The sequence below is a fragment of the Cryptotermes secundus genome, unplaced genomic scaffold (genome assembly GCF_002891405.2).
Source record: "Cryptotermes secundus unplaced genomic scaffold, Csec_1.0 scaffold209, whole genome shotgun sequence".
NCBI lineage: Eukaryota > Metazoa > Arthropoda > Insecta > Blattodea > Kalotermitidae > Cryptotermes > Cryptotermes secundus.
This window is the reverse complement of record NW_019727789.1, coordinates 2,049,971-2,065,180: the sequence shown is the minus strand read 5'-3', so window position 1 is coordinate 2,065,180 and position 15,210 is coordinate 2,049,971. Positions and strand designations below refer to the sequence as shown.

At 40.5% G+C, this 15,210-nt stretch overlaps 1 protein-coding gene across 1 annotated transcript in view; it reads right to left on the bottom strand.

Annotated features, from left to right (window-relative positions):
• Window positions 1–15,210, bottom strand: part of LOC111864984 (glutamate receptor ionotropic, kainate 2) — a 502,412-nt gene that overhangs the window by 18,123 nt on the left and 469,079 nt on the right. The window contains exons 9-12 of the mRNA XM_033751646.1: window positions 13,820–14,023; window positions 7,012–7,116; window positions 4,439–4,696; window positions 885–1,190 (exon numbers count right to left, since the gene is read on the bottom strand). Coding sequence (XP_033607537.1) covers window positions 885–1,190; window positions 4,439–4,696; window positions 7,012–7,116; window positions 13,820–14,023 — 873 coding nt within the window. The remainder of the gene's footprint in view (window positions 1–884; window positions 1,191–4,438; window positions 4,697–7,011; window positions 7,117–13,819; window positions 14,024–15,210) is intronic.

Here is a 15,210-nt window from a genome sequence, read left to right as displayed (position 1 = left end):
CATTATTTGCGCCTAGAATGTTAATAGTTCACAGTATACACACGTAAAGTATATTAAAATCCTTAATTTTTCAGTGCATACAATGCGAATTGTTACGTAAGAACAGACATTAAAAACACAATAATCAGTGCTTATTTCGTGTAAAATTGTATAGTACATTCATTCTTACCAAACAGCCTATAATATGAAAGAATATAAAAGCAGTATGCCAGTCTCCAAAATGTCATGTATTTTCGGCGACTTTAACTAGTATATTCCTATGGGACTTCAAGTAACGGTAATTATTTCTGTATAATAAACAAAAGAAGAAAGAAATCGGGATAGCTCAGTCGGTATAGTGACTAGACTGTGGTCTCGACAAATGAGGTTCGTTCCCCTGCAAGAGAAAAAGATTTTTCTCCTCCCGATGTCCTTCGGACTGACACTGGGACCTATTCAGACTCCTGTCCAATGGGCACCGGGGCACCCTATCCCCAGGGTTAAAACTGGCGAGATATGATGCTCACCACTCACCTCAATCTAGTACCGAGGTTAAGAATGGCGTGCAGCTGTTCCGCCAATCCTCCCTGTGCCTTCATGGAGTGTTGCTTAATTAAGAACAGGCACAAATTTAATTTTACTTACCATTGTTATGTGGTAGATCACTCAGGAGTGTTTTATTCGTGTCCGCGCATACTATTTGGACCCATAAATTGTAATCCTTCGGAACCCAAATATGAATCTTTCTCTCAGTTATAATTGAGTGATGTACTGTATAAATACAACTTGATACAAGACATTAAATTCGCACCTCATACTTGTCAAATCAGTATTCTGACCTATGTCATGGAAATGAATGTTGTGATACAGCGACAAGAATATCTAATTAGACTCCATGGCACTACCTTGGGGTTGAGGTCTGATCCCTGCTGCATTAAGGTCCCGATTGCGAACCAGAAACTGTTGGCCAATGTGAAGTCATTCTCGGTAACTAGAAGTGCTGCCTGTACTGTATTAGTGGGTGGACAGTCGCATCCCCCACCCTCACCCGTATGACAAGGGTTGGGCGCACTCCATTCGTATGGTGAGAACCGTGCCACGATCCACATTGTCAAGGATACCACGATGTAGGCTCCGAACATGTAGAGCCAGATCTCCACCGCTAGAGGGTTCAGGAATGAGAACAGGCGGCTAGGCATGCTCTCAGAGATCTGTAAGAATGCACTTTACTCATAAGGGAGATCCGTGGCATTGAATTTAGTGTTCTGAGGTTGTTCCACAGTCTTGATCTTCATGATGATGCTATCCGTCCAAATGTCCGTACCGGCCAGGATGGCCTAACGGTAAAAGACAGTCAAAAAAAGGTAAAGCTATCCCTGTAACACGACATGAAGGTACATAGGGTTGTGAGACGTCGAGGCTTCCATATTTTTTCCAGACAATCGGCTCACAGATGACGGTAAAGTTGTCAGTCTTACGCGCCGGCCGCTCTTTACCCCCCTAGGAAGATTCCTGGTATTCATTTCTGTTAGAGGCTGAGTCGACCCGAGGACTGTAGTGGGTCTGGAAGGATTAGGTCAATTGAAAAAGTCCACCTCATCGGGACTCGAACCCGCGAACTTCCAGCCTCAACCAACTACGCTACAGCGTGACAGGAATGAACTCAATTCTAATATACTGACTGTGGATTCTCCTTCCTATCCGGAGTTCCTCCAGTCAAATACTGGAACAGTATCTCGTTAACCAAGGACAGCCTCTTCAAAATCTTAAAAATTCATCACTCAGGAATCATCCTCTGTAGTGCAAATGCTGACAGCGCCATAAAATAAACCATAAACAAATAATTATGAACAAAAGATCATAGTTGAATCGTTAGCAGCCATTTTTATTTGGGAGTCCCCGGTTAGATTCTGTATTAAAGAGGTAGACTCCCCTCTCAGACTTTTTTCCCTGCTTCTGAGATAGGACCCTAAAATAGATGACGATGTATGAATATGGTGTGTGTGGCTGCATTTTGGTATGTTGGTACGCACCGGGCTGAAAGATTAAGTCGGCCAGATATGTCGAAGATAGTGGCAAATTATAGTTGAACAGAAGTGTTATGAATTTTATTTAAATGTGGAAATGCGGATAATATGTGTGTTCAAGGGCGTGTGGATATTAATTTTATGAGTGTAGTCATGTGTGTATATATAGCAATGAGTACATTTTGTGTTATATTGAGTACAACATGGGCGATTGAATGAGATTCAGATGCGTGACATACGTACGTGTGACTTGGAAGAGAAGCCGTGTTTTCCAGTGTTATATTGAATGTGTACCCGTGTAAATATGGAATTCATGGCATAATGTGCAACGCTTGAATGTGTGTAAAGAAATGGTTGCAGCATACAACAGTCAGTCAAGAAATATGACCACCATTGTGGAAGTTCTATGAACTCCTACGTGAACAAAGTAAGCAAGCAACAAAGTAACTAACGCCTTGGAACCGAGACATTTTTGAGGAGCTCCCAGTTTTGCAGTTACTCAAGAGTTTCCCAACATTTTATGATACCCGAAAGTTCATTACCTTGTTCACAAGAGCCCTACACTGGTCTCTATTCTGAGCCAGATCAGTCCACCCGATACCACTCCATACTCTCCCTCTAAGATCCTTTATATTATTATGCACCCACCTACGTCTTGGTCTTTTACTGGTCTCTTTCCTTCTGGTTTTTCCACCAATAACCTATATGAATTCCTCTTCTCCACATTCGTACCACATACCCTTCCCACCTCATCCTCCTTGACTTGATCATACTTGGAGAAGAGTACAAGTTACAAACCTCATTATGCAGTTCTCATTAACGTCTTGTCACCTCATCCCTCTTCGGCACAAATATTCTCCTTAGCACACTGTTCTCAAATACCATCAGTCTATGTTCCTCCCTAAATGTCAGAGACCAAGTTTCACACCCATACAGAGCCAAAAGAAAATATATAGTTTTGTGTATTCTAATTTTTACGTTTTTAGACAGCAGATTCTGGACTGAATGGTAGCAAGAATTACCAAAATCCAATCTCCTCTTAATTTCCTCCTGAATCAAAATTTGATTTATTACTGTTGTTCCCAAATATTTGAACTGTGCCACATTTTCAAAGGATGTGTTAGCTGTCTTTATGTCATGATGTTTCCTGTATTCTGATGATGAGACAGCAATATGTACTTAGTTTTCTGTGCAGTTACTTCCTTACTGGCGTCAGTTAAAATTTCTGTCTTTTTCTTTCTGACATATGTGGTATCTACAGATTTACATCATCAGCATAGACCAGCAGTAATGTGTCCCATTTAATTTCAGGTCCACCTGGCTTTTCTGGACCTTCCAAATGGCAAGTTGATAAACATTGGCGATAATACATCTTATTTAGACCATTTTTGATAGGAAACTTGCCATACTGTATCAGTTTCAACATCAGAGGGGTTAGGATCAGGTATTAACTGCTCAGCTTTGTGTATCTCTATCTGCCTAGCGTCACTGACCCTATGTACATTCAGTAACTGAGAGAAGTAGTTCTTCCACATGTTACAGTTTTTTTTTGGGAATCTGCAAGTAGATCACAATTCTAATTCTTTACTAAGTTATTTTATGCCGGTAACCCTTCGTAAATTTATTTATATCTCTGTACAGGTGTGTAATGTTCTTGTTCTTACTGTTCTTTGCCTGTTCATTAATTTTGTCTTTGAGATACTCCCTCTTTTTATTCCTGATATGCGTGTTGGCTTCACGTCTTATATTGTTCAGAATATCCCCATTTATTTTGCTTCGATACTCTAACCTCTGCAGTTTTGCTTGTTTTCTTCGATCTAATGATTTTGAGCATTCTTCGTTGAACCATGGTTTTGCTTCTTCAGTTCGTAATAACCCAGACTGTCTTTGGCTAAAGTGTTGATATTTTCTCTGTAAGTTTACCAGGCTCTATTAATATCCACCTCATTGTCTGAGTTTGTCGAATTTTATTACGTGGTACTTTCATGCATCAGCCTATCCTAACCTAATCTGGCCCGTCCTTAGCAGCCGAATATGTCCAAGACGTGAGCGAACGCGCAAGTGCATGCACACTTGTCTCCTTCGAAATGGTATCCTAGCCTAACCTAACCTAACGTTACGTCACGTAAGGAATCACAACTTGTTATGTTTAGGTTCTGTTTGAATACGCAGATGTATGCTCGATGGCCTGCGATGGGCCAGTTTTCCGTGGCGCTTTTGTCTTCTCAGCTCACAAATTCGCGAATAATCAATCACTCAATCAAGACTGAGTTTAGTAATTGGATATGTAAGGGAGGGTACAGGAGCTGAGCGTTAAGGTGTTATATGACACTTAAATTGATTTGTGGCAAGTATTTTTCATCATGTCGGGTATCGTCAATTGTACCTGTAAAGGAAGTTAACACAAAGTTGACACATAACTGAGCGGCTACCTTGGGGTTGATTCCAGACCCTTGTCTCAGGAAAGTACCAGTGATGAACCAGAAACTGTTGGACACAGAGAACTGATTCTCGACTATGTCAGATTCTGCGAGACAGGGATGAGGGTTGTTCCACTCGTAGGGTGAGAAACGAGCCATGACGAACAGGGTGAAGCTGACCAGCACGTAGGCGGCCAACACGTAGATCCAGATTTCTGCTGCCAGTGGGTTCATGAAGCTGAACAGTCTGGTGGGCTGGCTGGTTGGCACCTGAACAAGTGGCTGGAGTGTGTTAATGTTGCTGCTTCTCCACGTACTAAATGTCTGCTTTTGTTATGAAAAAGTTAGATAGTTCTGTTCAGTGTGACTGGTTATGATTTCCTTACTTCAATTACTCATGCCCTTACATGTTTACGTCTTCAGAGACCAGAGACCTTTTACATCAAAACAGTTAAAAACCACTATTACAGTACGTGTTCTAAAAGATAAAATATATACATACAATATAAATAATATACAATTGGCAGTAAAATCTAAAGTCTTTACAACTACAGCGGCTGTTCCAATACTTCAAAATATTTATAGTTAGTTTGTCAAGATTCTCTTGGAATTCGTAAACCAAGCGGATTCGTGTCGTCCCTCTTATTATTTCTTTTGGCGGGGGCCGAATGTGTGCCACTTTGCCGTTCTCGAGAAGAGGGCTCTTTAATGTTGTTCTGTATGTGTTTGTGGCCCGCTGTGTTGCTTTTGTTTCAATATTTCACAATTTATATTATTGAAAAATTATAAATAATATTTCTATAATTTGTAAAGGAAGTTTCTATTTTTACTAACACCGCTAATAAACATATTAAACAAAATGTCTGTAAACGGAATAAGTTTGAATAGGGCAAGCGCGTGCTATAATCTGGGTAGTTACATTTTCATTTACTGTAGCTAATTGTAAATAGTTTATAGAATATTGAAGATTATCTTCATTGGTCTCTGGCAAAACAGTTTTTTCGTGCATCAATTCCCCGTCTGTAAAAATTCTGATGGAAAGCCATAGCATAAAATATTATTTATATATTGCTCATGACATATTACCCCAGTAAAATAGGGTAAGTGAGTAGTAGCTGTGTTTTCCTCTTTCATTTTTAATTGTTTCACTAATGCGGCAACTGTACAACAAGGAATTTCTATGATATTAAGATTTTTGTATAATTCTATAGTGTGGGTCCCACTGGTTTTATGAACGTGTTACTGTAACTCAGTACAAAATGTTTACGGCTATGACAACAAAAATGGACTCTTCATCTTGAAGTGTACATACATCCACAATTTCTTACAGGTCAATATAAACTAATCTGTAATACCGTTTGAAAACATTTCCCATACTGGAGCAAGTGTTTGGGGTATACTTCCCACCGCGGCTCCCCGGGTTCGATCCCGGGTCTGGTCAAGTGGGACTTGTGGTGGACAAAGTGGCGCTGGGGCAGGTTTTCTTCGAATACTTAGATTTACCATGCCAATCTTCATTCCACCAATTGCTCCACAATAACCCTCACCTGTCATCTGGGGCTGGTACAATAGGCCAGAAGTGGCCGCAGTACAAGGGAGTTAGTCCCACCCCACTAGCATAAAAAAGAAGTCTTTGGGGTAACTGCACTTTATACTCTCACACTTCCTCCCAGTAGTGAAACTTGAAAGGGAAAGTGATTTATACATAAAAACAAGCTAAAAGATTAATGCAGCGTAATAATTTACACTCATTTGATTAGAATGAACTAGTGTAGAAAAGTGGGAACTGTGAAAACTTGATTAAGTCGAATTCCAGGAGATGAGTGACAGTTATGTCTGCAGCACTGCAACTCTCCCTCCTAGTTCATGTGGAAGTCTGAACTGATCGGTGGTTTAACATCACTCATCATCATCATAATCAGTTCACACACCCTTACAGGTCGGTTGGGCGACTGCATTGTTAATCAACTCAAAAGCTTGCGTTCATGTCAGCAGGTGTAACATCTTCAAATTAGCAACTGACCAACACCTTTACCCCGTTCACGCTGTTGCCCCACTCAACCTTATATCGGTACTGACACTGCAATTCTCGGATCGCGGAAAATAAATCCCATGTCGTTGTTCGAGGCTTCGCCCTGTCTGCCTACTGCTGTATTCCCTTCGAGACTCTTTTTGATGAGTCATTGCAATTTGGTTTGTTTCCTTTGATGTAATAATTTTGAGCATCGTTCGTCAAACCATGGCTTATGCTTCTTCAGTTCATAATAACCTAGACTTTCTTCTGCTGAAATTTTTATATTTTGTCTAATAGTTTCCCACGCTCTATTAATATCCACCTCAGTGTCTAAATTTTCTAAAGCTGCGGACCTATTTCAGATTTCAACATGATATTGCTCTGTGCCCTCTACCTCGTTTACTATCTCGATATTGAACCTCTCCTAAGAATTCTGCGCGTTGTTTGTTTACTCACTGCCAGTCTCTCCCTAACTTTTTCCGCCACCAGGTAGTCGTCAGTATTACAATTACATCAAGTACACTTAAATGCCGTCTCCTGTCTATCAAAATATGGTTAGTTGGACAATTACCTTGAATAATATTCCGATGCCGAGATTCATAAAGGGTTTTGTGAAATCTATCACGCTTTCTCGTGCGTAATTGATTGTCATAGATGCCACAGCCAGATCAGCTCTCTGGAAAGCGAACAGAAACAGACACAGTTATAACGAATTCTTTATTCCTGCTCGGGGCAACCTGCATATGAACATTTTGTAGCTTGAATAACGTTTTTACAACAAAATTATTTCGTCACCTTTGTAGTAGAGATGTTTTCACAAGGCAGTCTAAAGGTGAAATTGTTCTCAGCAGTGAAAGAAACAAAGATTTTAAGACCATTTTCTGCGTAGGATAAGGGGAAAAAAGGAAATCTAGGATGAGGGTGTATGAGGAGAATATTTGAATGGACGAAACAGGAAATAGCAGGATGCTGGAGAATACTGCACATTTGTGTTATTCACAGATGTTATTGGTTTATAAAATCAAGGGGGATAAGATGAGCGGGCCATGTAGCAAGCATGGAAACTATAAGGAATGCATAGTACAGTCTGTCAGAAGACTGAAATTTTGAGACTTAGATGAGAGATGTTAAAACAGACCCCGAAGAAATAATATATTGTGACATGATTGCAAGGAGTTAGTTATGAGATAGTCTCAAATCCGTAAGGACGTGAGCACGGAAGCAAAGGAGATTACTGTGAACCGTTACCAGGCAACGGCTGTTGAAGACGCAGCAAACTGAGAAGATTTAGCGTGTGCTGTAGTGAGAGGTAGAGTGCTTACATCAGTAAGATCATTCTAATTACGTGTAGTTACGATTTATAAAAATTCAATAAATCTAATTACCAACCCAAACCCCATCTCTAGTCATTAACACGTGACAGTATAATGTGTGGATTGTATTCACGTGACACAAGTAGGGATTAATGGCAGCTTCTTTGTGAACACTGTAATGAACGTTATGGTTACATAAAAGCTTCGATTTCTTGATAAGTTGAGCGACTGTAATTCTCTGAAAGATTCTGTTGCATGTAGTCAGATTTATGTTAAAAGAGAAGAGACCATAATGTGTTCCATTTCTTACAATACACGCTTTCATTTGGCGTTTAGAACAAAGCATGTGGCTTCAAGATTAAGGATAAACAAACCAATGTTTCTTTATTGGAACGAACCACAATTAAATGATATGGTTCACTGGCTGGTGAAGATCTAATTATACACTTGCGTTGGTTTAGATCTGCCTTTGGTTGCGAAGCTATCGTCTTCAGTTTTAGTAGAATATTTTGATATTGAGACACTGGCAGTCTTTGTGAGTCTTGGGGCATGAGAAGAAAGTTTATGTTACGTGTATGCGTGCAGAAGTGATCCATGGTAGTTCAAATATAAACGGTGTTTTGATACGGAAAATGTTAATGTAATTTTTGTATTTTAAATGATTGTTGAAGAATTAGTTACTTCATGAACAATAATTTATATTAATATAATAAAGAGATACGATCGGAGATTGTGCATCTGATTCATGTGACTCAGGACAGGGCAAAGAACCTTCGGGTTTCACAAAATTCAAATACGTGTTGTTTGACGGCTGCTTGTATTAATTAATTAATTAATTCGTTCATTCATGCACGAGATTCATCTGCATCAGGTTAGGTCTCATTGCCTGGTTCTTGTAAATACCGTAATGAAAATTTGGGTTCTACGAAAGGTAGATAATTTCTAGATTAACTGAATCAATTTTATGTTTTTAGTAAGGACTCTTATCCATGTAGTTGGTCAGTCGGTCAGTCCTGTTATTAGAGGTTCCAAACAATCCTTTATAAGATATGTCACTCTTAAATCTGCATATAAATACATATGTGTGGTCTCATGAAAAGAACGGAAAGCCCATTATACATATAATAATTACCAATATAATGGTGCGAATGCACGTAGTGACAGTAAAAGAAATTGCTCCTCTGCTTAACTAATGAAGCCCTACGCCATGAAGACGTACTGGGGGAGTGGATATATAGATCCACGTTTTCTTGACCTCGGCACTAGTTCGAGGTGAGTGGTCAGCTTCTCGCCTCGGCCTCTTTACGCCCGGGAAAGAGCCCGCGGTACCCATCGTACCCAGTCGCTATACCGACTACGCTATTCCGGTTCTTCATGTGGTGGTAGTAGGAGCAATAAATCTTTGGGAAATTATTCCACTGCGCTGTAAACATGCGAATGGGCAAACAGGCCTACCCATAATGTTGCTTGTGCCAAAATTTGAACAGATAATCTATCAAATTGAAATTATAAAATTATAGCGACTTTAATATGTGGTATTTGCTGTTTTAACGGCGGTGACTTTGAAGAAAGCAGTCTTCTGGGATGTGGGGCCGTGTATATGTGGTGTTAACCGACGTTTCGGAGGAACGTATCGCCCCCATCTTCAGTGTAGAAGGAAAAAAATAAGATCCGCAAGCGAAGAAACAGTGAGAGCAGGTGCAAGCAATTTACACGACTGAAAATAATAATAATAATTATAATTTATTTGGAACTAAAATGACAGTGACTTTTTTAATTACTAAGCTCTCCACTTCCCGTACCCAAAATTCAACCATAACATCCAATTTTGAAACAACACAAAACACAAATATTAATGAGCTCCTGTATATAAGCATTTCTCATGAAAATGAGTGCACTGACGACAGAGAGACTATAGTAGGCAGATCCATCTAGAGGCAGAGTTAGTACTATACTACCTCCCAGCAATACGTGCGCACTAATAATCCTACGCATCATCATAATGATATAGATATCGATGGATCTTCAATATGATGACAACTATGAATTAATTCAGAAGAGTAATAAGTGAATATCTTAAGTGAAAGAAATGAAATGATAATCTACAGGACTAAAGTAAAACATATAATAATTAAATTAATAGCAAACAAAATAACGAACCGATATAAAAGTAATATTATCTTTAATTGAATGTCAGGCCATTCGAGACCGAGTGCTGTCTGTTAATCAGTAATCGAATTCGAAAACCCTCCCACATTTCTGCATTTACTAAATGATATTCCATTGTTGCACGGAATTACAATAAGGTAATTACAATATTATGTGGGTATAGTGACGCAGGAAGCTGTGGTAATATCCGGGGTCCCAGATGGCGCCATCTAGCTCGCTCGCATCCATTAAAACAAAAGAGAGTCATCTCCCACACTCTATTTAATTTGCGGCCATCATATTAGATTCATGTCGGCAGAGGTTCTCTTATGAATAATATTAGTATACAAGTTGGTATAATGGCGTGTTTGAATTTTAAATGTGTCCGGACAACTCTGAGTTAAGATTTTGGTGCACGGTTGAGCCCAGTAAAATCATTTTCCCTTTGAGATTTTTGAACCTCAGACGTTGTATAAGTGGACAGTGTAGTTTCGTATACTTTATATCTAGCGTAAATTCCTTTGGAAATTCAACGGGGAATAGTTAAAGAAAAACTTCATCACAAATAACTGATGTCATTAACTGAAAAGTTTCTAAAATACATATGTAATCTATTAAGATACTAAACACGATAGAATATATATACTCTACGCCTAAAAAAGTTAAACTATCCCTCAACAGACCATGGAGGCCCATAAGGTTGTGAGACGTCGAGGCTCCCACACTTTCTCTAGACAGTCGGCTCAAAGATAATGGTGAGGTTCTCAGCCTTATGCGCCGGTCGCCCTTTACCCCCAGGAAGATTCCTGGTACTCATTTCTGTTAGAGGCTGAGTCGACCTCAGGGCCATAGTGCGGCTGGAAGGATTAGGTAATTTAAAAAAATCCACTTCATCGGGATTTGATTCCGCGACCTTCCGGCTTGTAGCATAGTGCCTCAACCAACTACGCTACCGCGTACCCTAGGGAGTTAAAGTAGGCGACATAGGAAGTTACCGCAGTACTGTAAAGGGGTAACAGTTCCTTGTAGACACAGATGAGAAGGTGAGTATTGTCCCATTCCAGAAGATATGAAAGGAGGAAGAACCAGATTGGCTTATGAGCCGCTGCAGCGCAGTTAGTATAGCGACTGGCTACAGCCTGGACGGCTGAGGGGCCGGAGTTCCAGTCCAGGTAGCGGCAAGATTTTTCTCAGGTTCTGGGGCCTACCCAGCCTCCTGTCCAATGGATACCGGGGATAAAGCGACCGGGGCGTGAAGCTGACCGCTCACCTTCAATTAATACCGAGATCAAGAATACGTGGATCTGTGCATCCACTCCCCCATACGCCTTCACGGCATAGTACTTAATTTGTTAAGCACAGGGACAGGTTTACTTTACAAAAGTGGTTACGGCTTTAAGGAAGTTAATGCGTGACGTCAGAGAGAGATATGCTCCATTGATAAGCTAGTGTGCGTAGAATTTGAGGATCGGCAGGCAGAGACTGTGTGCTTACGTTCAGCAACAAGCAGTAACACTGAATATATGTCAAGCAGCAACACGTCGCACGAGACAGCGGTTGCGGTTGGGAAGGCAGCGACAAGAAACGGACTAAGTTGAAAGAATCGAACGTCAGTATTCACTGATTGAGTCACTGAGTAACTAAAAGGTAATAACTAACAAATGCAGTATAATAATCAGTAATTACTTTGTACCGTAGATTGATTAATGAGAGATAAGTAAAATATTTGTCCCTTTGCTTAACTAATTAAGCAGTAGTTCTAGAAGACGTATGGGGAAGTGGATATATAGATCCACGTATTCTTGATCTCGGCACTAGTTGGAGGTGAGTGGTCAGCTTCAAGCTCCGGCCGCTTTACCCTGGGGTAAAAAGCCCCTGATACTCAGTGGGTAGGCTGGGCCCCAGAACCGGTCTAGGCGACGTGAAGAGCAAAATCTTATCCCTACCCGGACGATCCTTTGTTTGTACACTGTTCTACTGTCGTGTGCTTGCTCATAAACTAACGAGGCACAGAAATATTGTAAAAGTTCTGTAGTGTGAGCACTCAAGATCTCAAATAGCACTCAAGCAGAAAACACAGCCTCTCTATTGTTGCGAAGGCATGTTTACAGCGCTGTTGCCTAGCAACGGAATTTATTCAGTTGTTGCTTGCTTATTCGTTGCCGCGGGAATGTGTTTACCGAGTCGTTGCATAGCAATGAACGTCTATTCTAACTTCACTATTCCAGCTTTCGGGCGTCATGTCACAGTATGTAGGATTTCGATGGCGAAGCCAGAAGGAAGGAGGCCTCTAGGAAGACGTAGAGACATAGGTGATAGGATAATATTAAAATGGATCATAGAGAGATAGGATGGGTTGGTATGGACTGAATTCATCTGGCTTAGGATAGGGACTGGTTGAGGGCTCTTGTGAACACGGTTATGATTTACGTTTTCCATAAAATGTTGGAAAATTCTTGAGTAGGTGCCCAACTTGTGGCTTCTCTCTCTTCTCATGTTTCACCTTTTAAAATTATTTTGATAGCACTTTAAGTTAGGATAAGTTCAAAGGTTTCTGACGGCAGTATATGGCAGTAACTATGCAGATTGTCAGTCGTAGTTATTGCCACTGGGAGTTTACAAAAAAATTGTTGAAATAATCTCGTTCTGGCTTTGTAGATACAGTGCAATCGATTCCCTTCCTTCAAGAAATTTAAAACGAACTTTTTTTTTCCTTGGCACTACAGCCCCAGTGGGCCTAGGCGTACTTCCATGAACGTCTCCGTTCAGTTCGGTTTTTCTCGATCTTACACATACGGTAGGACTCCTTGGGCGAGTGATCAGCTCGTCGCAAGGCCTTTACCTGTAGACAAACACAGAAAAACGCACACAAACATCCATGCCCTGAGTGGGATTCAGACCCACGATCCCGGCTTCCGAGCGAGCGAAGACAGTGCATGCCAAAACGAACTTTATCAGATTTATTTAAAAGGTACAGGGTGAAATAAACTTTTGTCTAACATTGAATATGTTTATTTACTCTCACAGTATGTAACTTTTAATTAAAATACCTTTCTCTCAAACACCTCTAGGCCTATTTGACAAATATAAGAAACATACATGACTTCCGGTCGTTGAATCGGACGTGAATAGTAATATAATTTAGCTTTTTTTTTTTCCTTGGCACTACAGCCCCAGTGGGCCTAAGCCTACCTCCATGAACTTCTCCGTTCACTTCGGTTTTTCTAGATCTTACACATTCGGTGGGACTCCTTGGGCGGGTGATCAGCTCGTCGCAAGGCCTCTACCTGTACACAAACACAGAAAAACGCACACACACAAACTAAATATCCATGCCCTGAGTGGGATTTGAACCCACGATCCCGGTTTCAAAGCTAGCGAAGACAGTACATGCCTTGGACCGCTCGGCTACCGTGACCGGAAATTTAGCTATTTAGCTTTGTGAATATGCCTACAGCAACCGGAAGGCGTTGGAAATTATCTCACATTCTCGCCCAGTGTCTATATTTGTCATAGCTAACGCATAAATAATTACCATATGAAGTAGATACACATGAATACGTAAACATATTAGAGTCGGATAAGCTACAATAATAATTAAGGTTTTCAGAATCATAACTGGAGTACGAAACCATGTAGACCGCCAGAAGTTCACCGACGTTTCGGAGGGCGACGTAGTGCTATGCTTTATGCTTATTCTTTCTGTTTGATGTCTTGTTTTTCGACTTACCTCCGAAACGTCGGTGGACTTTTATTGGACTAGGCAGCATCACGTTCCGGAAGATGTTACCCTCGAACAGTGTATAAATGTGATGTATTGGAGTACCATTTTACTTAATATTGGAAAAAATCTACTTTATCCAGGATTTATTTTATTAATACCGCATGGGGTTTTGTGACCCGTAAGTGAGCACTCACCTTCTCCATGAGTTCCCTGACGATACCATTCCATTCCTTGGTGTGTGGGTCGTACACTCCATACATATGGTCTGGCACAAGGCGGATGACGTAGTGGAAGCCCACTTGGGACGCGATCAGCTTCAGCAAGTCGATGCAGAACCCTTCGTATCGCGCGTTGCCCGTGAAGTTCCGCTCTTCTTTCACCATCACGTACGGTTTCTCCTATCACCAGCACACAGAGGCACTCAGCATGTAACTCGCCCCAAAGGAATGGACAGTCCTAATACAAACTCTCACAATTCTGAACATGGGGAAGAGATTGTTATGGTTCTGAAGAAGGAGCTCCGTGACTTCCGAAACAAATTTGTTTGAGATTTCCGTCTTGGGAACAGTATTGAAGCAAGATTCCCTTCTTCAGAACCGTATCGAACCAAGAGTTCCTCCTTGAGAACCTTATTGAACCTATAATTCCTTCTTCGGATCCATATACGTAGATCCAACTTTCTTCTGCGCCATATCGATCCAAATTTCCTTCTTGGGAACCTTGGGTATCAAGAGTATTTTGTTTGTAAGATTCCTTCTGAGAGCAAGTACGTAAAAATGGAAGAAAGGATGACTGGAGGGACATACGCTTATATCAGAGAAAGTAGTTGTAGCCTCGTTTTACGGCTTATATCATGATTTCTCTGAGAAGAACTGAAGACAGCTACAGAGATCCTCAGTCAGGATTGCCATCTTCAGGTCGGGACTCCAACTAGGAACCTTGTAAATGCCACATCGTGTATATGCTGCTTCCTTGCTAAACTGTGTCCAAAACATTTAAGAGGATGCGTGTTCCCTAGGTAATGACGTAGCTCGTTACATCATCAGTGGAAATTTACAAGATCCTATTTTCGACATAGAATGGGAACCAAAATTACTAGATCCTAGATCACGTCTTCGTCCAAGCAGTTTCGTACGTTTTCGTGGTGGGTAGTAAAACCGTACTTATTTCCTTTGCCATAAATACTGTTTTTACCTTTATAAATTGTTATATGTTACTCAGTCATATGCTGCCCAGTTTTCTTCGAAAATTTTACTGGTAATTAAATCTTAGTTATTCCAACTGAGAGGGTGTATGTTTTCAGAAATAGGCCCCATTTTACTTTTCAGTGCATCTTAATCTAAGAGAAAAATTTAAGTTTCCAGTTTGCAGTTATTGAAATGTGATTATACGTCTCACATTTCGTTGAAAAAATAATATATAAAAACTCATCGAAAGTTCGCCAAGTTCTTAAGACGCTCCACGGTGATTATTTTCAGCAGTAATAGCTTACAAGCTGTGTAATGAAGATTCTAATTACAGTGTATATCATTTGAAGTTCTGCGTTTAATAAAATAAGAAGAGCTGAAGAACCTGTACACCCACA